Here is a 26,261-nt window from a genome sequence, read left to right as displayed (position 1 = left end):
ATTGTACTCAAGTACAAGTAAGTCCTACATAAAATACTCAAGTACAAGTAAACAGTAGTTAAAATAAATAATAGTCAAATTAAAAGTTAGTAGTTAGTTTCACACCCCATGTTTATTTTTTGGTAATAAGTCTTACCATGGTTCCCTTGCATACAGTAAACATGTATAAACTTAAAAGGGAAGAGACAAAATCTTGCACAATTGGAAGTTAATTTATTTTCCACAAAGGCATCTGTATAAAATAAAAGGCTTGTCAAAATGTACAATTGTTTAACGTATGGTCCGAGCTGACACTTTTACGCAGGACAGCCTGAATTTGACTGAGGATGTTTATCCACCATTCTAACTATCCTGCATTGCATTCTTTCCTCAATGTCCTCTTCCATGGAGATTAGCCACAGTCCCATGGGTTATAAACTTCTTGATATTACACAAACTGGACAAAGGATCTTGATGAACTATGGAGATCATCTTGTAACCTTGAGATTAATCTTTTTTTTTTTAAGTCCTCAGACAGTTGTCAGCTCATCTTTTACTTATCCATGCTTGGTGTAATACTCTAGCTGCGTTTCTATTACCCTTGGAAATGTGCAAAATGTAAATAGTGCAATAAAAACTAGTCATGCAAAACACCTGAATTTAAAAAAAAAAAACACTCAAATGCCATGGAAACACAGAACAGGTGACCAGTTTTCTCAGAGAAAACACGACGCGATACGTGTAAGCGAAAGAGGAGTCCTGGACATTTCTTAGCATTATACTTAAAACTTATTTCTGTCACATTAGACATGAAACTTGAAATAAAATTCAGTTTTAAAAGAGTGCCAACAATTTTGTCCGGCCCATTTCTTTAATTGTGTAGAATTATGTGAATTTAGGCTTATTTCTTCTGCTATTTTTTTGTTTTACAATTTACATAAAGGAATTAAACAAAAAAAAAAAAAAAAAAAATTGTAATTGCAACTATTTCTGGGAGAAATGGTACAATTTCTGAAACAATTCCAGGGGTGCCAATACTGTCGTATATGACTGTATGAAGATACAACTGTCTGAATTAATTAAAATTAAAAATTCTAATCAAAGTAATTCAAGGACATTTTTTTAAATAAATAAAAAAAGATCCCAGCTGGTTTTTCATGTTTTTCTAAAACAATGCAAACGGTGTCGCACTTAGACTTTAAATGAACAGAAACGTTGTAAAGAACTGCAAACAAAGTCAATGCCTGCAAAACATCTTTTATTCCAATAAATTCTCTTCTTTGTCCACTAAAATATACAAACCAGAAATTATCTTTTTAAAAGTCAAACCAAATAAAAAAACCTCTGGTGCAAAAATACTCTGCTTTGCTGCTGACTACACATAAGTTTCCAAATGAGAAATAATGGTTTTATCTTGTTTTTATATCCAAACAAATTGTTGCAGCAGGTTAGGCTTCAACACGCCAGAATACGATCCACACTTCTTCTTCTTCTTCTACGCTGTTCCTGCTGCTGCTGTGGGGGCCGTCACAGCAGCAGCGGTGGTAGTGGCGGTGTTTGTCGCTGTGCTCAGGCCTTTCCCTCTGTGCCTCTGACCTCCTCTTCTACGCCCGCTGCCTCCAGACTTCAGCTGCAGAAACAACCAAGTGTTACTGGTAGTTACATCAGCGGGAGAAGGAAGAAGGGAAATAAATTAGTCACTGAATGGCTGGGAGGAAGTGGATGAAGGATGGAAAAAGGAGAAAAAATATATTATTTAACCCAAACAAATGATGCAAATGTCCAGGTTGATGAGGGACAAACAATGCACACATTTTTCTAAACCAAAAATGTTACAAAATGCTCATTTGGATGTGAACTCATTTTATTTTTCAAAGGAAGGGGCAGGCCAGCGTGAACGGTGATGCTGCGCAGGCCAACCCCCAATTTACACTGGATGCGTAACTGCTGCGTAACAGCTATGGAGCTGATATGTTTCCATTAAAGTGAATGGCTGTGTTCTAAATGTCATACTAACATACTAAATCTGACGTTAAAATGAGGATGAAAAGATTTGAAAATGCGAGAAATACCCGGATGTATACTATATGGAGACATTTTTTAAGTATGCACAGTGGGTACACTAGTCATACTCAACCACCCCATGATGCATTGTGAGTGGAACGTAAAATTGTCCTGGGACCAGCTTCATGTTAAAAATCAACCATCCCCTTTTTCAAAACAAAAGCATCTCTTCTTGTCTTCCATTAGTTTTTGTAAATAGGGCTCTTGTTTTGAAGTTAACTGGAAGTTTTGTGAGTAGCACAATGGAGGTTTTTCCAAAAAGTTGGAATTAAATGTGTTTCCATGACTTTTATGAAACAAATGAGCACATGATGATATTCCACTTGGTCACTTTCTCACTTAAAATGTTTTCAGAACTTTCAAAGGTGGAGAATCAACAGAGATATTTATCCTCAGTGTGATTCAGGTTTTTGTTGTAGGTTCCAAATGCATCATAGGAAACTTCAGTGGGAATGCTCATCATCCTTATCATACTTATAGTACTGTATATAGTAGAAAGTATATACTCATTTAGTTTGTAGTGTGTCATTGTGTCAATTTTCCATCACATGCGTATGAGGTGCGTCACAGCTGTGTAACGACTGTCAGTCCGGATACCTTCACCACAGACACACAGACCTATTTTTGCCGGACGCCAGAGTAACAATGCATAAAATCAGCAAAGATAAACTTGTGTGACACAGAATAAAACATACGGTTTATTTTCAAAAGGAAATACCCGTATTTCACATGTAATTAAAGCTGCAAGCAGCGATGAACGAGCCCTCGCAACCACACACACGTGGGGAAGTGGCGCGCGCTGAGGTGTGTGTCAGGACATGGCAGAAATGTTAAAGTGTTGAGACGTAGCTGACCATTTACAAGGATTATATCACAAACTTTCCTGCAATGTTCTGTGCAAATATAACGTCTATGATTTCCTTTTACCAACAGGTGGCGCTATGACTATGAATGACAGTTTGGTTAAACCATAACTCATATTTTTGGCAAACAAATGAAAGCTGCTATAATTAATTAGCATCTACTTAGCTCTACAAACCCTTAATAACTTCCATAAGCGTAGCACATCATCTAAGTGAACAGGCTGCTAAAAGGAATATTTCAATCTATAAAGATTCAACTTTATTGTTAAGTTGTTTTATAACACAACCAAATAAACATGTAATGTATAAAATAAGAATATGAACGTATGAATTACTTTAACAGTGCAGTGTTGGATGCAAGACGTATCTCTATAAAAGCTAAAAATCTCTGTCCGTCTGAGATGATGAGGATGTGGATTTGGTTAAGTTCTTTCTTTCTTACTATGGAATATATTTTGTTAAGCACTTTGAGAAGACTTTGTTGTAATTTGCGCTATATAAATAAAATTTAATTTAATTTATTTGAATTGAATGATGTCATCACTGTAGAGAGTGATGATATCAGAATTTTGCAGAAGTTTCACAGTGATGATGTCATCAGTGCCTGATGTGCGTTCAAATTTTTTGAATGTGTTTAGACCCTAAGGTGCATTACAATAGGGTCGTACGCACTGTTGTGCTTATCTATGGTTGAATCAGAATAAGTTAAAGAACAACAGGACAGGACTGAGTGGATTTCCTTCTGCTCCACTCTAAGGACACAATCAACTTTTTGTAAAGCTTTGTGGTTCTCTTTGTATTCACTACAACTCACTATATTGCACGATTACGCGTGAATAAGTGACACCACATACAGAGGCGATGGGGATTGACGGACAGCAAAGTACGCTGCAGTTATGCAAGCGGAGACGTTACGCATCCAGTGGAAATCTGGTGTAAAGCTAAAGCTCATGTACTTTAATGAGCAACAGGTTTCTGCTGTTATGAACAGCGCCTCTTTCTTTTATCTGAGTTTTAGAAATGATTATTTTACGTACTCGAATTTTCATTTCCAAAATTCCTCAACTCTGTTTTAGTTTTCCCATGTCCAGTTTGTTTTCATTTCATGGTCTTTCCCTGTTTAGATTACTTTACTGGCAATTAAACATCCTGAAAATGTTTTGCATACAAGCTAACTAGGGTTAATGGAGTCATCAAATAATGTTATTCATTTTATATTATATTCTTCAGCTGATTTACAGAAGCCACAAGGGTTCCTCTGAGATCAGTCAGATTAAGTTGCAAGAAATCTGACAAGTCCATTTGCTGCACCCAGCTAATTGTTTCATAGGAAACTGCCATGGAAATGAGTGATATGGTCCCAAAACATGGATGTGAGTTGTTTCTGTCTCATTTTGTGCTTAGGCAACTAAATATATTAAAGTTTGATTTGATGTGAATCATACTCGTTAGTTGTAAAAGTAACGAATTTGGTTCCCATCTCTAAGATTAAAGAGTGAAAGCAGTGGGAACAAAAAACCTTTTAGCAGCAGCTTTCCTCTGTGTTGCTTCAAATGCCACAGTGTGAACTTCAGCCGTCAAGTGGAGTGAGAAATGACTGCAGGTGGGCCTTCAGTCGGTCGCTTTATGACCGGCTTTGGTTTAATGATCTTTGACAAAAACGTCTTCCACACATGATTGTGAGAATGTCACGCTCTCTTAGAAAGGAGGAGCATGCAGGATGAGTGTGGAACGGGGGAGACAACAGCACACCATCACTACCTTGTTCTGTGTGTGGCCATCGTTACACAGAACCTCCTCCTCTGCTACTGTCTGCTGCAGCGTCCACACACACACAGAGCAGGAAAAGAGCCAGTTAATACTGAGGGTAAAGACGTGATGATGATGAAGGGGAGGAAATGGAGAAACCGGAGTTCTTCAAAATGTGGTTGAAGGATGAAGGCAAAGAGACATAAAATCTAAACGGGCTTTGATGCCTGATTCCCATCATCACCTTCACTGTTTCACTTACTTGCAGTTGTGCTGTGGTGGGACTCAACGGCGGCGCTGAGCATCCTGCCTCCTCATTGGCTGCTGTGCCATCATTCAAGGCTTTCCTATTGGCCAGCGCCTTAGAATGGTAGCCTCGAGCTGCCTGAGTGCTCACCGACTGTAGAAGCTACAACACACACACACACACACACACACACACACACACACACACACACACACACACACACACACACACACACACACACACACACACACACACACACACACACACACACACACACACACACACACACACACACACACACAACTTTCAGATATGAAGTTGGCAATAAGAAAACACAGAAAGAGAATGATTACAAAAGCAGCAAAAGTGGAAAAACTGAACGAGGTTTTTATGTTTCTAAACATAAGACCAAAAAAACCCTAGAGGAAGTGCATTTCATTCATGAGCTGAACCTCAGAGTCTGAGTAATAATACTGAGAATTACTGAGTAATTCTGACACCGAGTGGTTATACGCACTCCGAGGGGTAATTCGGACTCTGAGGAGTTATACTGACTCTGAGGGGTTATTCTGACTCCAACAGGTTCAGTTTATTCATCCTCACTGCATGACTAAGAGCAGGGGACACTGTGGTGCCAATATAAACTGTATTAATCGTGACTAACAGCATAACGGGGGGGGCGAGTTATCAGACAAAAATCTATTCTATAATAACATCAATGATAATAATAAAGTAAAAGATGTTAAACATTTTTACTCATAATATTATTTTAAAAATAATCCCATGAATGGTCATTTCATTCAACAGCGTAAGCCGTTACCTTAGTGATGGTGCCAACAGCTTTGGTGCGTCCTTCCCTAAACACCAGCTTCTGATCACAGTGGAGATATTCAGGGGTCTTGATGAAGCGAAAGTGGACTGAAGCCTTGTCTCCTGTCCTCAAACAGTCTTTGTTCATAGTCAGGATGGTGGCGGTCTGCCTGATGCTGCCACAGTGGACTGATGAAAGAAGAAGAATATGACCATATGCGTTGATGGATAGGTAATTTGGTGTGTGTGTGTGTGTACGTATGTAAATGTTGACTATTACCCATGGCCTGGTATCTGGGTGATATCGTAGTTGGATGATGCAGCACCAGAATCTCAGCCTCAAACTCCCATGTGGCCTGTGGCATCAGCTTTGGGGAGACCATCACCATTCCTTTCCTTATGGACGATCTTTTGATCTGTGACAATAATAACCTTTATTTATATTGACCATGGGAAGATCAAAGACAAACAATTGGGACATGATAATCCACGTACCCTTCATTCTTTGGTTATTTAGTTTTAAAAACAAATCAAAAAAACAAATGAACAATTTGGTTAAAAAAAGGAGCAACGCATAAATCACAATACTGATAAACTGGTGAATTGAAATGTTATTAATACATGAATAAAAATTACTTTACTGTCCTTAAAAAAGGTGTAATTGTTTTTTCAAAAGTGTCAAATCATAAAGGGTCTAACATTTATCGTTCCTCACACCAGATACGGATACTATTTGGACCGTAACATCGCTCGGGAAAGTTGGCATGATTGTCACAGATTTGGACTCGCAGCATCAATAACTCTAACGAAACGTTATCGACACAAAAATTACACCTCTTTGCCATTGGGGTGAGGTGGGCAACGTGCTATAAGATCATTTTCATCAAACGCAGAATAAAAAGTCTGAGTAAAAGTAAAAGAGTGAAAGTCTGTCCCCGTCTGTGGGTCCCCTCTGTGTGGTGAGATTAAAACATGAAGCTCTCGTCCATAGTTTTCTCGTAAATATCCAAATATCACACAAACAGAAAATTCAATTTTAAAACAGAAAAACGCTGCTTATCTGGTTTTTGATTTTTCTGTATTTCTGTTTTGGTTTTAAGTCAGTAAAACAAAATAACCACACAGTTTATTTGTTATTTTGATTTGGTTTTAAAAGAGAATAACCAAATAAAGTGTACACAGATTCATGATGTATGAAAGACATGTTAATGTCCTCAAACCTTTTTCAAAGCAAAGGACGCCGTTTGTCCACCGCGGACCTCTTTGACGGACATCCTCTTGCGGTGGATAGACTTGACGGTGATCTGGATGAAGGTTCCGAGCGGATCTGGGCCTAAGAGCAGCGTGTCATTGAGTCGTATCAATCCACGTAACGTAGTGCCTGAAACTACTGTCCCCACACCCTGTCAGGAAAAGGTGACACAGAAGTCAGCTTTGAGCTTTTGTCGCCTTCAACAAAAATAAACCTGCCAGCGAAAATAAACAAATCTCATCTTTCTAACAAAGACTTAGTCAGACTGTCCTCATCAGCCTGCTCAAGGTGCTCCTGTATTAGCTACTTGTTTATGCTGAAACCTGTGTTGACAAAATGTATAATAATAATAATGCTCCTCCTTTCACACCCAGCTGTAAAACAGTGACAGGGTTTTAACGAGAGCACATATTGTCTTCTACTGCTGACATTGGTACGAGTATTATGTCCCCAGCATACATAATGAGAACAAGGTTTGTTCTTTCCCTCATGTCAATGTATTTGGCAATTGAAAATTGCCAAATACATTGTTATTATAGGAGTTCTTCTTATTTTTCTTCCGCAACTTGCTTTGTTCTTGGTCTCCTCCTAGGCTATTAATGCAGCAATAATGACACGTATGTCAACTCATAGGGGCAATGTCAAGGATGTGCTGTCAACCTTTTTTGGAGCCAAAATGTCAAGGTCAAGGTCGTGTCAAGTGTCAAAATCCTAAATTTTCCATATCTCTACTAATATTTATCGAAGAACTTCGATGCTTACATTAATGAAAAGCTCATTTCAAGTGGAGTATTTTATTTCATTGGACCGAAGCTGTACGACCTAACAGTAAAAAGATGTTGTCAAAGTTCATGATGTCGCACACACATACCCTATAACTTGGCCACTGGTACCATTGAACAACATTTCCTTTCATGGTGTGACCTTGACATTTGCTTAACTCATATTCAAGGTCAAGAACTCTTCAGAAAAGTGAACAGTGATACCTCAACGCTCTCAGGACAACGAAGCTTAGTCAAAACAAAAACAAAAAAATACTTTTTTCCCCTATAACTTGGCCACAAATTGAGATAAAGTGCTCAGATTGGTACCATTGAACAACATTTCCTTTCAACGTGTGACCTTGACTTTCGCTCAAGGTCATATTTAAGGTCAAGGTCAGTCTTCTGTTTTTCCAGCATTATTACTTTCAATTTAATTAATAAAAAAAACAAACTCGTCAACAAATCCAACTCCAGGTTTTCATTTTTGCCAATTTTTTCAATTTTCAATTGCCAAATATGTATTCGCCTTGCAAATACAGGTCTTGCTCAGTTGTCATTTGTTTTGTTGTGTGAAGGATTGTTAGTGTGAAATAGGTGAAGATATCATGATCAGGTACAGATCTGCATACTGTGCGTCTCTTTGTCCATTTGTAGGACCCTTTTTTTTCCATGAACACAGAAAATTGACAGAAAAAAATTTAATTAACTTCCTGAAACAAAATGACTAAATTGTTATTACTATTATTTTTTTATTATTTGAATTACTTTGTTTTAACAATATCAAGCGGAAATTACAATGTGCCGTAAAGATACTCTCATGCAATTTTTCACTGTTAACGGGTGGTCGGAGACAAAATTGTGCAATGACGAAATTCATCTTCTGAAATGGAAATAGCTTTATGACAAACTAAACCCTCACCCACATGTTTTGTGAAAATATCTCCCATTAATACGCGTGTATTCGATGCAAATACGGCGAAGAAATATGAAAACAACAGCTAAATCAACACACTGTATTTTAAGTGTTTGGCATGATTTCAGGAAGTTATTAGCCTGTAATGACATCACGTTTTTTAAGAATAAGTAGACAATAACTTATTTATGACCTGCTTAGTAGTAGAGCATATATATATATATATATATATATATATATATATATATATATATATAATTTATATATAATTATTTAGCTTCGTAGTACAGGCCCTTTTCTCTTCTTTTTTTGTGTGTTTTTTGAGTCATGTTGTGTATTTTCGTTGTCGTTTTGTGTATTATTCTCTCATTTTGAGTATGATTGTTGTTTTGAGCCATTTAGTATGTTTTTGTTTTTTGATTTGTGTGTTTCTGGAGTCATGTAGTTTTGTGTGATTTTGTATATCTTTCTCTTAATTTGTGTATGAGTGCGTTTTTGAGTCATGTAGTGTATTTTTGTTGTCCTTTTGTGCATTTTTCTGTCGTTTTGTACATTTTTCTCTCATTTGTGAATTTTTGTTGTCATTTTGTATATTTTTCTATTATTTTGTGTATGATGGTTCTTTTGAGACATTTAGAATGTTTTTGTTGTCGATTATTGCGTTTTTGGAGTCATGTATTTTAGTTGTTTTGTATATTTTTCTTTCATCTTGTGCATTTTTATTGTTAATGTGTATTTTTGCTTTTGTTTTGTGTATTTTTTTTTTGTGTGTGATTTGAACTCATGTTTTGCTTTCACTTTGAGGGCCACACAAAATTAGAGAGCAGCATGTCTGATTTAAAGCAAGCACTAGCTTTTAATCTGCAAATCTTGCAAGTTAATGGCGTCAAACCAGAGACGTGAGCCACTACAGTCATCCATGAAAGGTTGGTCGCACCCATACCATCTGTACTCCTGGGAGAAGTTAGGAAAAGATGAAAACATGCCACATTCCTTACCGGAACTGAATAGGTATCGTCTATCTGGAACTCTGCGGGCTCGTCGTTGTTGTAAGTAGTCCTGGAGGAGAGCAGGTTCAGGAACATCTTCAGCAGCTCCATGTTCTCCCCAGTAACATTGGAGATCTGGAAAATGGGACACATCCTACAAGAAGGGATTTGGACAAAAGACAGTCAAAGAATCATCTTTGCACTCTCAAACAGGGATATAAATGTGGGATTACTTTTCCGAAGCTCTTTAAGTGGGTGAAGGAAAGAACAGTAACAACCATTCATCAGAAAGCCACAGTTCCTGTTCAAGCATGGAACTCTTTTTCATCCAAGTTCATCTCTTGGACCAGAGACAATGGGCAATCACTTAACTTTATCTGATGTATTTACCTGCCTGCTTTATGTTTTGTGCCAGTGGAATCCTGTCAGTATTTACTTTTCTGGATATGTCTGTACCCCCCTTCCCAATAATTCAATAAAAGTTTTGATCACAAAAAGAAAGCTACAGATTCATATGTTAGTTAATCATAACATCCAAAGGATATAAATTGTTAGGACAGGGGTGCCCAATGCGTCGATCACAATCTGCCGGTCGATGGCACTTGTAGGCTGCATGACTTTGTAGATGAAAGAAAATGGCACAGTCACGTATACCAGAAATTAAACGTAAAAAGTCAGCTTCCGACCTCAATTTGAGGGGGCGCTAGTACACTAAAATGTTTGATTACAACCTCTAGTAATAAGTAGAAGATTTTATTTTGAGTCTTTAATGAAGTGAGCAGCTGTGTTTGGAGCTTCTGTGGATTTGAACTGTGAGATGATCTGAGAAGCTGCTTGGGAAAAAAAAAAAACAGCTGTATAGGTTCTGTCATGATGAAATGGAAATGCTACATATTTAATATGTATATTTTACAAACTTAATTCTCAAAATAATTTTCTTGATTTCATTTACATTTCAATCTAACTCAGTGTTTAAGTGTTACTGTTTCAATATTATTATTGTATTTTAATGTATTTGGTAGAGATGTAACGATTCACTCAACTCCCGATACGATTCGATTCACGATATTGGGTTCACGATACGACTCTCTCACGATTTATTTTACAAAATGGGACTGTAGACAAATTTTTTTTTTTGGGAAAAAAACTAGAAAATACTGTATTATTTTCCTTTTATATTTCATTGTCAAAAGAATTCTTTGATAAACTATTCAAAACAATGCAATTTAACTAAAAATAAATCTTGAATGAAATAAATAAAGGAATAATACAAATGAAAATGAAGCCTATTAATTTAAATTCTGGTTCTATAATAAACAATGCAAAACTGCATAATAGTTCTTTTTCTTTTAAAAGTGCAACTGAAAATGTATTTTGTGCCTTAACAATTGGACTTTAAAAAAAAAAAAAACAGTGATTACACTGATTTACGTCATATTTGTTTGGACCAGCAGTGGGCGCTGGTAACATAGTGGTCGGTTGGCATGCAGATATCTTTGCAGTGAAGAAGAAAAGCTATGCTAGCAGACAGAGCTAATAGAAAACCGTGACTTTTACAAATATTCAAGTAATATTACAGATATTCCTTCGGTGCTAAAGGGGTAATGAATCATTTATTAACATATTTAAGCGTAGAAGGCAGCCAGAAAGAAAGTATTAGCAGACTCCACCCGCCGCCTACACTTGTGGATAGCGCCCTCTGCTGGTTAAAAAAAGTACTGCGATTCAATTTTCAGAAAATCGATATCAACCGTGATACCTATGAATCGATTTTTAACTGCCTTACGATTAATCGTTACATCCCTAGTATTTGGTAATTGAAAATTGCCAAAAACATTGTTCTTGTAAGAGTTATTCATTTTCTTCCACAACTCCTTGTCCTGGGTCTCCTCCTAGGCTATTAATGCAGCACTAATGATACGAATGTCATCTCATAGGGGCAATGTCAAGAATGTGCAGTCGACCTTTTTGGAGGCAAAATGTTAAGGTCAAGGTCGCGTGAAGTGTCAAAAACAAAAAAATTCCATATATCTATGAATATTTATCGTACAAGTTTGATGCTTACATTTATGAAAAGCTCATCTCAAGTTGAGTATTTTATTTCGTTAGACCAAAGCTATACGACCTACTTGTAAAAAAAATAGGTAGGAGTCAACGTTCATGACGTCGTAAAAAAAAAAGAAAAAAATACTTTTTTACCTATAACTTGGCTACTGGTACCATTGAACAACATTACCTTCGCTCAAGGTCATATCTAAGGTCAAGAACTCCTCATAAAAGTAAACAAAGTGAGACCTCAATGCTCTTAGCACAAAGCTCAACCAAAACAAAAACAAAAATCCTTTTTCCCTACAACTTGGCCACAAATTGAGATACAGCGCTCAGACTGGTACAATTGAACAACATTTCCTTCAATGTGTGGCCTTGACCTTTGCTCAGTCTTCTGTTTTTCCTGCATTAATACTTTCAATTTCATTAGTAAAAACAACAAACTTGTCAACAAATCCAGATACAGGATGTAATTTTTGCCAATTTTTTCAATTTTCAATTGCCAAATACGTATTCGCCTTGCGAGTACAGGTCTTGCCAAGTTTAATAATTGTAATAGTTTAATGATTAAAATCAAATTATTTAAAATGATAACCCCCCAACACAATAAATCATAAAGAGCTGTCCATGTCAGAAGTAGCTCACGAGCTGTAAAAGTGTAGCCATCTCTGGGTTAAACCATGAATTAGAGTTTAAGGGGAGGGGGTTCACACCAGTGATTCCAGGAGTGTTTCAACTGCTCTACTAACATTAGTTTGGCCTGTGAACATGGAAGTGAATTCTCGATTTGTTTTGGCTGGACTCAGAGAGTTTCCAATCAAATTCCCGAGTGATGCAGTCTCTAGCTGGGTTTCCATTACAGATTTTTGCAAAATAAAAAAGATATTTCTAAATGTCAACAAAGTATAATTGTGCTTTGAATGTGTCTCCATTGAACGTTGTTTTGGGCAGGAGCCTCATAACTCCCGTGAAATCTCATCCAGTGAGACTTTGCTGCAGAAAGACAGACAGGCAACACTCTGTGTTCCTTTGTTGTTTCACCTCTAATGTGGCAGTAATAACTTTTAGGTATAATGCTAAGAAATGTTCTGGTCTCCTCATCTGTTTTCACGTACCACGTCATGTTTACTCAGAGACAAGTGGTCATATGACCAGGTATATCACGTCATTTGACCAGGCACATCACGTTCTGTGATGTGTATTTGCGGGAAAAGTGTTTCCATAGCACTTTTGCGACACATTGCAATATCGAAACATCTGAAATCGGACCTCCTCATGAAAGCGTCAAAACTTTTTAGCAATATTTGAGTGTTTTTTTTTCTCGAAATTTAGGTTTTCAATTGCACTATTTAGATTTTGCACATTTCCAAGGGTAATGGAAACGCAGCGATGGATGTGCTTGCAAAGTTATGAAAAACGATAAAGATTTAAAATACCACAACTTTCCCCGCATTTTTTTTGAAGAAGCTGCCGCAACATCTGGCGTTTTAGGCCGCAACAATCGCACTGACAGGGACTGACTATCAAAGTATGAAATTTACTGCTTTCTGATTAAATCTCAATGTGGCGATCCACTGAACATCTAAATATAAACACTGTACCTCTGTCTTCTTCTGTGGTCTTACCGCTCAGAGCTAAAGTTGGAGGCAGTGACGATGACATCATCCTTGTTCTGAACCAGCACTGGGATCTTCCTGCAGCCTGGTGACTTTAATAACCTCTGCAAGAGTTTCAGTGTTTCTGCAGACCAAACACACGGACGCACACACACATGCACGCACACACAGACGCACACACATTGATGATAACCATAAGTTTCAAAGTAGGAAGTTAAATTCTAATTGAGATACGTCTTTATTGGATTTCTCTACATCTCTGAAGCCACTTTAATCACATTTTCTGAAAAAAAAAAAAACACTCAGTTTTTCCAATTACTCCCACTTGTTAAGTTTATGTTCACCGTTTTCTCTCTCAGTTCCACAATAAAAACACAATCAGTCTTTGAGTTTATGTTATTTCTTATTTTACTTTCCTTGAGAGAACTGTTTGTAAGCACTACGTTTCTCCTTTAAAACCATTTCAATGAAGCAATTGAGGAGAAGACGTTTTTATGTCCACAAAAAGGAAGAGGGTGAAACAACAAACTGGGGCCTAATTAATGTGATGATTGTAGAGGGAAAGTAGATTAGAGTGAGTTTACGGCTCCTCGCTGTGTGTGAACATATGGGAAGTTCAGCGTTAACTTGCGAGCAGTGCAGATGGTGGCTTTTCACGCCCGCGTGTCTGTCTGCGATGTAATTAAGCAATGCAAATGCCGAAGCAGATGTTTTCCTCACCTTGCAGAATGTTGGCGGGACACATGTCTATCTTGGTCACCACGACAAACACTGGTACGTTCAATGCCAGCGCCAGACCTAAATGTTCTTTGGTCATACCGATGATGCCGGCGTTACTTCCCACCTGTGGAGCAGGAAGAGTTGGAAAAATAACTAAAATCTGTCTTTTAATCTTTTATAGCTGAAATATTTATTTATTCATTTTTATTTATTTATTTATCTAGTTTATTTTATTAATATTTTAATTTAAGTTAATGTTTTTTTCTTTCCACATGTGAACCCAGCAGGGTTGGTGTCAATTATAATTGTAATCACATAATTGATAATTAATTACAGTTATGTTATTATAATTGTAATCATAATTGAAAAAAAAATGTTGCTGTTGTAATCATAATTTAATTGAAATTGAGTTCAGATAATTTACTTTTTAATTGTAACTGGCATGGAAATTCTTTTAAAAAAACTGTCATTTACAATGTAATTAAACATAAAACTGTGGAACCGTCTTATGGTTCTAACAATTATTAAAATATGTTTCATATCAAGTTTACCTGTCACTTCTCTTGAGGATAATTTTACTATATAAAAAAAATAAATATTTTTATGGATTAGGGAGCCAAACAAGGAAACCAATAAATTAAACAGATAATAGATAATATTTTTTTGTGTATTTTACAGCTGATTCAAGACACGGGTCAAAACTGACACATTATCATAAGAGATGCTAACATTAAGCTAACACAAGAGGAAGGTTATTTATTAAAAGCTCAGTAATTGTAATGAACTGTAATTCAACTTTAGCAATTGAGAATGTAATTGTAATTGACTTTCAGGGGGAAAATAATAATTGTAAATTTAATTGTAATTGGAAAAATGCTTGTCAAAGTAATTGTAAATGAGTTGAAATTGAAGACGTAATTATAATTTAAAAACCCTGGAACCCAGTTAGTTCCGTCTCTCACCATGAGCATGCAGAAGTCGGGCAGGTGTCCAGTCATACCAAACACGGTGGTCTTCAGGTATTTCTCGTGGCCAGCGAGGTCGATGAAAGTGATGACCTTGGAGGACTTTTCACATATCGTCGTCCAGTCCAGACCACCTCCATGGCTGTCGGGTTTGTTCACCACCTGAACAAAGACTAAACTATGCTTGAATTCTATTCAACTGAAAACAAACGTCGTATATGCACTAATATTGTATGACAGATTTTTCTATCACAGCAGGGCTGCAAAAATGTAATTCTCTCATACAAGGTTCATATTAATGTCAGCATCTATCTATAACGCACTGTGTGTGTGTGTGTGCGTGTGTGCGTGTGTGTGTGTGTGTGTGTGTGCGTGCGTGCGTGGAGCGAATATCTCCCCGACGAGGTGCCTGTTCGACCCGAAACTTTGTCAACAGGTTCCAAATACCCTAAGTGTGTGCACCTGTTATTTTGGAGTAATTTGGTCATTTCACAATGTTTATTTTAATTTTATTTTGGCTTGACGGTACATTCATGTTCACCCAGAAGTGAAACCTATTCAGCTTTTGACCTCAGTGTGTGAGGGGGCGCCAGCGCAAAAAAAATACATTACAGAAAAATACACCAAACAAAAAAAAAACAACAAACACATTTATCATGTACACGTCCAATAGAATTAAACTAGGAAAATTGCACCCATATTTTGCACCCGCAAATATACCCCTTATGCTCCCACATGAATGCATACTTCCGATGGGCACTGTACTAGTTTAGAAAAATAACAAACTTTAGCATTTTGTGTTTTTTGGAATCATTTTGTATACATTTCTCTGATTTTGTGTATGTTAGTTGTTTTTGGGAGTATTTGTGTAATTCTGTTGTCATTTTGTATATAATTATATTGTTTTGCCTTTTTGAAGTCCTATTGTGTTTCTGCAGTTATTTTTGTGTAATTCTGTTATCATTTTGTATGTTATAATATTTTATACATTCTGTATTTTTGTGTATTTATGTAGTTGTTTTGTATATTGTTGTATTATTTTGTACATTCTGTATTTTTGTGTTTAATTTAGCATACTTATTCTGTTGTTTTGTGTATTTTTATGTCATCATGTGAGTTTTGGGGTAATATTTTCATATTTGTATTGTTGTTTTGTGGGGTTTTTTTAGTCAATTTATGTATTTTTCATATTTCTGTGGGTTTTTGGAGACATTTTTTGTTATCTTTGCTCTTCATTTTGTGTTTTTCAAGTTAATTTGCGTACGTATTGTGATTTTTCTGTCATTTTGTGGGGTTTTTTGGAATTGTGTATATTTTTCTCTGGTTTGTGTGTATGTTCATTGTTTTTTGGAATATTTGTGTAATTTTGTTGTCATTTTATATATGTGTGTGTGTGTGTGTGTATATATACACAGTATATTGTTTTGCCTTTTTGAGGTCATTGTGTTTTCATGGTTATTTTTGTGTACTTCTGTTGTCATTTTGTATATTTTGTGGAGTATGTCATAATGTCAGTTTTGGGGTAATTATTCCATATTTTTATTGTTGTTTTTGTATATTTTTCTATCATTTTTTATATTGGTGTCATTATATGGGTTTTTGGAGTAATTTTATGTATTTTTGCTGTTGATTTGTGTATTTTTTTCCATATTTCTGTGGGTTTTAGAGTTATTTTGTGTGTTGACTTGGGAAGACGCACTAATTTAGACTGAGGGTCGCATGTGGCCAATAGGCCGTCAGTTGCCCATGTCTGCTATAAGATACTTGCAAACTTTTAAAGGACTATAACCTAAAACTGAGGTATATCTCTTGAGCTTTACATAAACTAGTCCCAGTCACTTGTTGTGAGAAACTGACCTCTCCATCCTGATCAAAACCAAGGATATCGTTGCCCACGCTGCTGGTTCGTCCACTCTCCATCTCATGCTTGTGTCTGAAGAGCTTCTGGCGAGCAAAGCCTCTGCCGTTGTCCAGTTCCCCGTGAGTCAACACCCCCAGCAGGGTGCTCTTCCCAGCATCCACGTTTCCGACAACAGCCACTCTGCAGCCAAGAACACAGCGGTGGCAAACGCAGAATATGTGTAAACAATAAACAAGTCTGTTGTAACGAGGAGCTTCTTCAAATGCCAAGTTTATACAATAAATGGGTAATAAATTTAACTATGACACCTGAGAAAGAAACTTGCACTTTTCTCTAAATGTCGTCATCTTTAGGTTCAAAACAACATTGAGCTATAATAAATCACAGTGTGTCAGCAGCACAAGCCCTGCTACTGTCCAATGTGCTTTAGATTCATTATGACCATTTCCTCTCTGTGAGGATTTATTTTGCATGTGGCACCGTGGAGCATTTATAAAAGCCCATTTCTAAACAAAAACCAAGGAATAGTAAAATAATACAATTCTTAAGTCATAATTATGAGATACTAAGTCAATTATGAGATAGTGAGTCGTAATTGTGAGATAGTGAGTCTTGATTATGAGACAGTCATACTTATGACATACTGAGTCATAATAATGAGATTGTAAGTCATGATTATGAGAAAAGTCATAATTATGAGATAGTAAGTCATCATCATGAGATACAGTCATAATCATTTGATACTGAGTCATAATTATGATAGTCATAATAATGAGTTACCGAGTCATACTTAAGCGATACAGAGTCATACTTAAGAGATTGTAAGTCATAATTATGAGACACTAAGTCATACATATGGGATAACAAGTCATAATTATGAGATACTGAGTCATAATTATGAGATACAAAGTCACAATTATTAGTGATGCACTGGAATAATTGATGTAGTATCTCATTATTATGACTTAGTTTATCATTATTACGACTTAGTATCACTTAACAATTTCTCATTATTAATATTATTTCACTTAGGTTTAGTGTTGTGGTGGTCAAGACCGGTCTTGGTCTCGAGACCAAATTTTAAAGGTCTTGGTCTTGTCTCGGACTCTGAAGCATTTTGACTCGGTCTTGTCTCGGACTCGGGATTTTCCGTCAAGACCGTTCGAGACCAGCACTAATTCCTGCTATTTTTAAACTTTTTTATAATGTGATAATAACACGGAGAAGAACGGGATAAAACAATCCTTTATTCATCATTTAATCCACCCCGTATAATGACCACAACCTTCCTTAATGTGACTGAGTGACGTGTGTGACACACTCATACGTGTGTGACACACTCATACGTGTGTGGCTACGGTGTCAGTTTGGACCGCGGAGCGTAAGGGAGAAATGAACTAATCACCGGAAAAAATCCCAGTAAAACTCCAGAAAACAATCACCAGTAATAAATATTATCTCCCTGGTAAAGACAGTAGCTCTAACAACTGGTAAAATGATAAACTGATGATATTACAGCCTGTGAAGGCTGGATAGGGGACGCACTTACTCTGCTTCTGGGTCCTAGTGCCAGCCGAGCGGTGAAGCCTGTTCCGTTTACCGTGTTTACTGAGGTTCGTGTGTGTTTAATAAGTCTGTGTGTGTTTAATATGTCCGTGTGTGTCCGTGTGAAAGTCTGCATGTTTATGCCTCTGTCCATCTACTCTTTTCATTAAATCCATGTCTTTTAAGGCTTTATTACATGTCAGCTGTAGTCCGGGCCGCCGCCATCTTGGATTATGTCGTCACCAGCGCGTCATCGCCGCAGAGTTGCACAAGCCAGAATGAGTCAAATAACTATAAACAGGTCTTATATTAGTCTATTATCTTTTTAAAGTGGTGTTTTTTTTGTGTCTTTAGACTCCAATTACATTTATGTATATAATATGTTCCCCACAATATAAACAGGTTCACAATATAATTATTTTTTATAGTTTCTGTTTCCACTGTATCCAGAATAATAATAATAATTCTCAACAAGAACAATTGATTGATTTGTCACATGACTTTTCCAGGGTTTGAGTTTGTTTTATTTAGTTTCACATCTACCTGTAGCTCTATGTTTTTTACACTGCTGACAACTTGTTTGTAGTTTTATTTCAGAAAGTTTCACTTTTACAGTTACAGTTGGAAACCTTTGTTAATTGAATATCCTAGTTATATTACAGCAACCAAATTAAACTATATCAACTAAGTGAATTAATAAAAATAACCTGTGTAAAGGCTTTTTCAAACAAAAAAATTATCTTATGAAATCTGTGACCTGTTGACCTGCACAACTCAAAGAATCAGAATCAAGAATCATTATTTCTTGGCAGAAATGCTTTTAAACACTTGCTGTACATTCAGCTGACATAAAAATCTTGTTTTCAAATATGTAGAATAATTGTGAATTTATCAGTAGCAGTAATAGTTTTAATATTTTAGTTAATTTTTTGCAGGCACCTTTTTTGTCCGTCAAATGTATTTAAAATAAACTAAAATTAAAGAGAGAATGTTATTTAACTGTCGAACCTTGTCATAATTTTATTTATTTACAGATTTTTTTAAATTGAAAAAAAAATTGTTTATGGTCTTGGTCTTGGTCTCGGCTTGTCTCGGTCTTGGTCTTGACTCCCCCGAAAGTCTTGGTCTTGTCTTGGTCTCGGTGCATTCTGGTCTCGGGCAAGTCTTGGTCTCGGATAGTGTGGTCTTGAACACAACACTACTTAGGTTTCTTTTTGTTTTATATACGGTATATAAGCATGAGGCACTCTTAATTTCGTCGTCATAAATGTTTTTATAGGTTTTGTCGACAATAGCTTCTGTATGTTGTTTTACATTAAATTTGTCCAGTAGTAAAAAGATAAAAGTTATTCAAGGTCATTTGCACTTTCTAATTTATTTTACATTTTATCGCTCTGTAGAGTGTATAAATATGGGTGTATTAATATAATAAACATTTGATATAGTGCATGTATTTTTACATTAGTAATTCATATTCTGCATAATTTTACATTATTGTTGGTAATAAATTAATTTAAGCACCAAAAAACTTTAAGGAGCCACTTGGGAGCCGAAAGAGCCAGAATTCCCATCACTATATTACAGTTCAATAAGCCAGTATGGCCACATAGACTTACCTCATTAAAAAGAACACTATTCTATCAGCTGCCATGCTGTTAAAAATAATAGGAATAATGGCTTTAGTTGTGAGAAGAAGCTGGGTGCAGCAAACATCACTCTAATCTTGGGTTAGCCCCATGACAAATATGTTTTAATCGACTAAAAGTAGAGTGAGATAAAATACGAACAATAGTAGGAGGACAAAAACTGAGTAAAACTAATAAAATGTTTAATGATTAAAAGCAAACTATTTTAAGATCTGGTGTGAGACATATATTGACCCTCGTGGTTAGTTAGAATACAGAGATATGTCAAACAGAAACAACGTTGAGTGAAATGAATTTTGGTGTAGTCGTAGTAACCACAGCAGAAGGCCTGGTGGCTGTTGTTTGGGAGTGACGCCACATGCTGTTTTCTATTTACACAGCTTCTCACTAAAAATAAACTCAACGACAGAGGGTGACAGTGACAGAGGGACCAACACTGGCTGCACATTTTAAAATGAGAGCGTGAGTTTGTTGATATTGAACTGCTTCCAGGTTATTCACCACTTACGTTGCCAGGAATGTCACAGTGAGAGGACGACGTAACTCAGCAACCGCACGGGATGTGGAAAATATACCTTGTTTTCAAGCATTTAAGAACAATTTAGAGAAGCAGCACATCAGCCAAGTTAATAAACTATTTTTTAAAAGATGTAAAATATATAATTTTACACTAGGTGGAGTCACGGATAAATTGAGCATCTCCAACACAAAGGGTACCCACACTTTTTTAGGGCCCTATAAAATTCCGTGTTTTCTGCATACATTTTTTTTAAATTACGTGTTTTTAAAAAAAATATGAATCATTTGTTTCAGAAAATAATTAGTTTTTAACTCAAAATAAAAAAGAAAACCATAATCAAACAAAAATGTAGCTAAAAAAAAATGTAATTTAAAATAATGCGTAGGATACAATTAAAAGGTAGATATAAGTTGTACTGATATGAATTATTCTGACTGCTCCTTTTTTTAATTATTTATAATATGTCATATGAAGATGTATGAGACCAGCATTAATGTCACCCAATTTTCCCTCAGGGATCAATGGTTTACTGAATCTGATTAGGTTTATTGATTAAGTTTTGATCAACTTAATTTAAATTAACCTGATGACATCATTCCAGACGTAATGATTAAACAAAAACAAATGCACGCAAAAAAAAACAAAAACCAAAAGGACACAAGGATGTATCAGTTATTTCACCACTAGGGGCCAGAATATTTTACAGTATCAGTAATTACCATTAATCTACGAAAGGTGGAACTGAACTTAAAAACTACTCATTACACTAAATATTATCCATGACTTATTAAAAAGTGGATTAACAGCAGTGCTTTGAGAGTGAAATACACCAGTAATGAAGACCTTTCAGAGACTTCTTCATACCTGACTTCCAGAAAGTCCTGCTCTCCCACACGGCGCCGGATCAGGTAGTCCCGCATCTTCCCGCCCGTGTCGACTCTCTCTCTGAGGAAGATGAGGTCGGCCTCGATCTGTTCACACAGTGACCGCACTGTGGCCACGGACGCCTCCATGTCCTTCTCATCCAGACCGTAGTCGCCCCCGTCTGCACAATAAAATAAAGGAATAATTCAATGGAACACTTATCATTTCAAATACACCTGCTAAGTAGCGGTATTTAGGATTGTGATTGGGTTAGTGCAGAGATGGACAACTTTTATCACAGTCTGATTTGAGGGTTAAATGATCAACATTCATGTCAGCATTAAGAATAATGACCAATATGACCATTAATACAGGAAAGAATAAAGGGTTTCTGTGAGTTTTTGTTGTCATTTTTGTCATTATTTTCTCATTTTGTGTGTGCTCCTTGTTGTTTTGTGTTCTTGGGACTCATTTTGTGATTTTTTTCTAGCATCATTTTGTAAATTTTTGGGGTCATTTTACACTTTTCTTCATTTTTCTCTCATTTTGAGAGTGTGTTGTTTTTTGGTGGGTTTTTCTAAGTCATTTTTTTTGCACATATTTTGTTGTGATACTGTATTTTTGGAGTCATTTTTGATTATTTCTTTTGTCAAAATGTGTGTTTTTCTCATTTATTTTTCTTTTTGCTGTTGTTTTGTGCACCTGTCTGTCATTTTGTTTTGGAGTTAATGTGCATATTTTTTTCATTTTGTTTGTTTTATGGAGTCACTTTGTATGTTTTTCTCTGATTTAGTAAATGTTTTTTTGTCATTTTGTATACAGCATATATACATTTTGTTTACAGTTGTATATTTTTATCAAATGTGTGATTTTTTTCATGTCATTTTGTGATTTCTTTGTTATTTTGTATGTTTTTGGTGCCATTTTGCACTTTTTAAATAAATTTTGTCATTTTGTACATTTTTCTCTCATTTTGTGAGTGTGATGATTTTTGGTGTCATTTTTTGTTGTTTAGTGTCATATTGAGCAATTGTAATTTTTGTGTATTTTTGTTGTCAAAATGTAGAGTTTGTTTGTATGTTTGCTGTTGTTTTGTGTACCTATCTGTCATTTTAGGTGTTTTGGAGTCATTTCTTGTTTTTACCTTAGGGGGAAGCAAGAAATTCGACAAAGGACGTCATGTCTGACTTAGTGTCATTGGATGTGACACATGCTAGCAGCAAATATGCCACACTAGACCCCCCAAATATAAATATATATATAATCATACAGTATATACTGTATACAAACACACAGCAAGAGAAACACAGTTCAGATGCTCATCATTTTGTTGTTTGTCCTGTGTGCTAAAGAAGCGAAATATTAAAACATTGCGACAAACATTATTGAGAGAGCGGAGGAGCTGCTAATTAGTGCAAATAGACCATAACCGGTGTGTGACTGGCTCACATTGGTGTTACCATGGAGACAAAGCAGGAGAAGCTTCCAGAGACACCACGGATTAAAAACCCTGCACCTCCAGATAACCATATCTGGTTTATTTATCCAACAAAGACAAACTTACTTATGGTCAGTTATTTGAATATTTTAAGAGTTTACACTTTGGCAAGGATGTCTCCAACAATCCTGGTTATTGGGAACTTTGGTCAACACATTTTTAATAAATAAAAGTCAAAAAATGTAAAGAAAGAAAGAAAAAAGAAGCTATAAATCAAACAATAAAACACTGACAGCAGTCGTTTATCCGTGTTAGACCCGAAATGTAACAAGACCGAAATTGTTATAAATAAAAAACTTAATAAAACCTGAAATGTAATAGTTAATAAGTTAACACAACGCGCTAATGTTTGGTGACACTGAAAACAACATTATTATGGCTCCATAGAACAAAATAAATGGCCAGTTTAAGTTTACTGAAGTACAGGTTTATTTATTGAAAATTGTGAATTTTTGTTGATTTTATTTTTGAATGAATATTTCCCGAGTTTGTACATGAGCTGCCAGGGTTAAACACTTGTACTCCTTTAAATGGTATTTTATTTTATATGTATTTTATAAAGTTTTGTGTATTTTATATCATAAAATGTGTATGAATTTTGTTTTGTTTCACAGTAAAAGAAAATGTGGCTCTCTTGCTTAATCTGTTGTTATTTAAAATTTCCTTAAAACACTTTAACAGGCCGGGCCATCAGAACCGAACTGTGAACTATGAGCATAAAACCGTGGGCAGACTATATTGTTTTTAAGACTTTTAATGTCGTATTCTAAGTCATTTTGTGTATATTTTGTTGAGATATTGTATTTTTACAGTCATTTTTGTACATTTCTGTTGTCTGTGTTTTTGAGAATGTTTGTGTATTTTTTTTGTCATTTTTTTTGTTGTATTTTTGCTGTTATTTTGTGTACCTGTCAGTCATTTTGTGTGTTTTGGAGTTGATTTGCATATTTTTGTTGTAACTTTTTGTCATTTTGTGTGTTTTTCTCTGTTTTTGTAAATGTTCATTGTTTTTCAGAATCATTGTGAGTAATTCTGTTGTTGTTTTGTATATAGAGTGTATATATATTTTGTAAAAAAAAAAAAAAGGATATTTTGTGTTTATGGACTTATTTTGTGATTTATTATCATTGTATATTTATCTCTCATTTTGTAAGTGAGTTGTTTTTTGGTGGGTTTTTCCAAGTTTGTTTTTGTGCATATTTTGTCAGCATATTGTATTTTTGGAGTCATTTTTGTGTATTTATAATGTGCTTTTAAAGCAGCGCTGCACATTTACATATTATATACCTGTGCTCACTGATAACTGCATGCTATTTAAGAGTATTTCCACTAATATATAGTGATTTGTGAATTGTTTCCAAACTAAATATTAGTTTACCATATGGAACATAGATTAGATCAGTGTGTGCTGCAACGATAAATGAAGAGAACACAGGAGTGATGGCTTTTTCTGCCACGTGTCCTTTCACTGATAATTCACAAAGGTATAAATCAATATCTGTGACTGTGGGGTAATATGTAAATACTGGTGTACCAGTTATCAGCATCCTACAACATCTGCTGTCAAAGAACTTTTTTACCATTTTTTTGCCATTGTGAGCGACCGTGGCTCAGGTGGTAGAGGGTCGTCTTCTGATTGAGAGGTTGGGGGTTCGATCCCAGTACCTGACTATGTGTCGAAGTGTCCTTGGGCAAGACACTGAACCCTAAGTTGCTCCCAGTGGTCGACTCGCTCCTTGCATGGCAGTCCTGTCCCACTGGTGTGTGAATGTGAGAGTGATTGGGTGAATGAGCTGATATGTAAAGCGTTTTGAGACTGCTTCAGTGTGGTGATATAAATCAAGTCCATTCACCATTTTATTTTATTTTTTTGCAACTAAACAAGTTGCAGAATTTATTTTTTTTCTTTTCTTCAAAGTGTCGGTTGAATGAGTCAAACTAAAAAAAGGAGGTTGTTAGGTAAAGCATTTTTTTTGTCTTTACATGAGATAATCTGTTTTTTTGTTGAAGAAGTCAAGTTACATTCATGACTCATCGGTTTATAAAGTGTACGTCTCTCATTTTGTGTCATGTTTATTTATTGTTGTGCGTTTCCAATGCTCTCCTTTTCAACCCCCCCAGCACAGTAGACCAGTGAAAGACTGCAGCAATGTCATCTTGGATGTCTTATTATGTCTTTTTCATTATTTTTGCATGTACGTTTTTGTTGTACAGAAAATGGTGTTTACAAGTCACTTTTGTTATATTGCCATTAAATGAACAAGGAATAAAAAAAAATATCCAGTGCATGAGTGACTAAATGAATGTATTTAGGTAGGAAGACTGAATAACTAATAGTTTTTATATACTGTAATCCCAACAGAAGCTGCTTTATATGTAAAGATCTTTAGTGCCACCTACAGGATTTATTCAACACATACAAAAACATGCGCTTTGTTAAAACTCTCCATGAGTAACTGAATCATAATAAGCTGTTCCCTTTTTTGGATAATTCTGTATAAATCTTTCAAACTTGTGTGATTTATTTAACATTTATTGACGTGGGTGCTGAGGTGATGAAACCCAAACCCAGAAGAACAGCAGCTGAGAGCAGAGGAAGACATCCCAGGTCATCTTAAATTACAGGTGGATATTCTGAGGTCGTTCAAAAATACTTCTTGTATCTCAATACGGAAGCTGACTAGGGCCAATTTTGAGAGAGCAAATAGTTTTGGGCAAATCAAGAATCATGTGTAATCAGGAAGTTCAATCTAAAATCATTTTAAAAGATAATCAATTGATTGTATTGATACAATTAAATAATACATTGGATTTAAGCACAGCAGACTTCATATGGATGTGTTTTAAAAGCACTTTTACTGATAAAGATGTTACGACCGACTCTATTGGCAGAGAAGCCGTCAAGTGATAAATTGATCAATAATCCACCTTTGTGTCCAGTGTGTGGAAACACTTTGGCTTTAACACAAACGGAAATATTCTAAATGAGTCGCTCACTGTGTCCACCAACTATCACTACTGCAGCAGCAGCACATGTAGCGTTAGCTCGTTAGCATTAACTCTGCAGAAGCCTGTGGCTTCACTATCATGTTAAAGCAAAAGGTATCAGCTTCAACCACTGCTCATTTAACCTGAACACATGTTGGTTACACTTTTTTTTACATTAATATTGTATTATTTTTATGTATAAAAAAAACAAGAAGAAGAGTCAGGTAAACCTAATATGTATTTTTATTGAAAATGTATAAAATCAACATCCTGTTAATTTAAACTGAAGTGTTGATTGGACTTTATTTGCCATTAAATGTTGTTTACTTGTTTGTTTGTGTCCATGATTAATTTATAGA

At 35.7% G+C, this 26,261-nt stretch overlaps 1 protein-coding gene across 3 annotated transcripts in view; it reads right to left on the bottom strand.

Moving 5' to 3' along the window:
- Positions 1 to 1,222: 1,222 nt before the first annotated feature.
- The window catches only part of gtpbp1l (GTP binding protein 1, like), a 31,135-nt gene continuing 6,096 nt past the window's right edge, over positions 1,223 to 26,261 (bottom strand). For 2 of the 3 annotated variants that reach the window (XM_028452898.1, XM_028452907.1), the window contains exons 4-14: positions 21,417 to 21,597; positions 16,838 to 17,021; positions 14,978 to 15,142; positions 14,016 to 14,139; positions 13,305 to 13,419; positions 9,640 to 9,784; positions 6,933 to 7,115; positions 5,993 to 6,128; positions 5,723 to 5,901; positions 4,918 to 5,064; positions 1,223 to 1,609 (exon numbers count right to left, since the gene is read on the bottom strand). In XM_028452898.1, coding sequence (XP_028308699.1) covers positions 1,475 to 1,609; positions 4,918 to 5,064; positions 5,723 to 5,901; positions 5,993 to 6,128; positions 6,933 to 7,115; positions 9,640 to 9,784; positions 13,305 to 13,419; positions 14,016 to 14,139; positions 14,978 to 15,142; positions 16,838 to 17,021; positions 21,417 to 21,597 — 1,694 coding nt within the window. In that variant the 3' untranslated portion in view covers positions 1,223 to 1,474. Of the gene's footprint in view, positions 1,610 to 4,421; positions 4,722 to 4,917; positions 5,065 to 5,722; positions 5,902 to 5,992; positions 6,129 to 6,932; positions 7,116 to 9,639; positions 9,785 to 13,304; positions 13,420 to 14,015; positions 14,140 to 14,977; positions 15,143 to 16,837; positions 17,022 to 21,416; positions 21,598 to 26,261 lie in introns of those variants that run through there. The other variant, XM_028452917.1, reaches the window with a different exon arrangement.

Source organism: Gouania willdenowi, chromosome 1 (genome assembly GCF_900634775.1).
Source record: "Gouania willdenowi chromosome 1, fGouWil2.1, whole genome shotgun sequence".
NCBI lineage: Eukaryota > Metazoa > Chordata > Actinopteri > Blenniiformes > Gobiesocidae > Gouania > Gouania willdenowi.
This window is presented reverse-complemented; position numbering and strand designations above follow the sequence as displayed.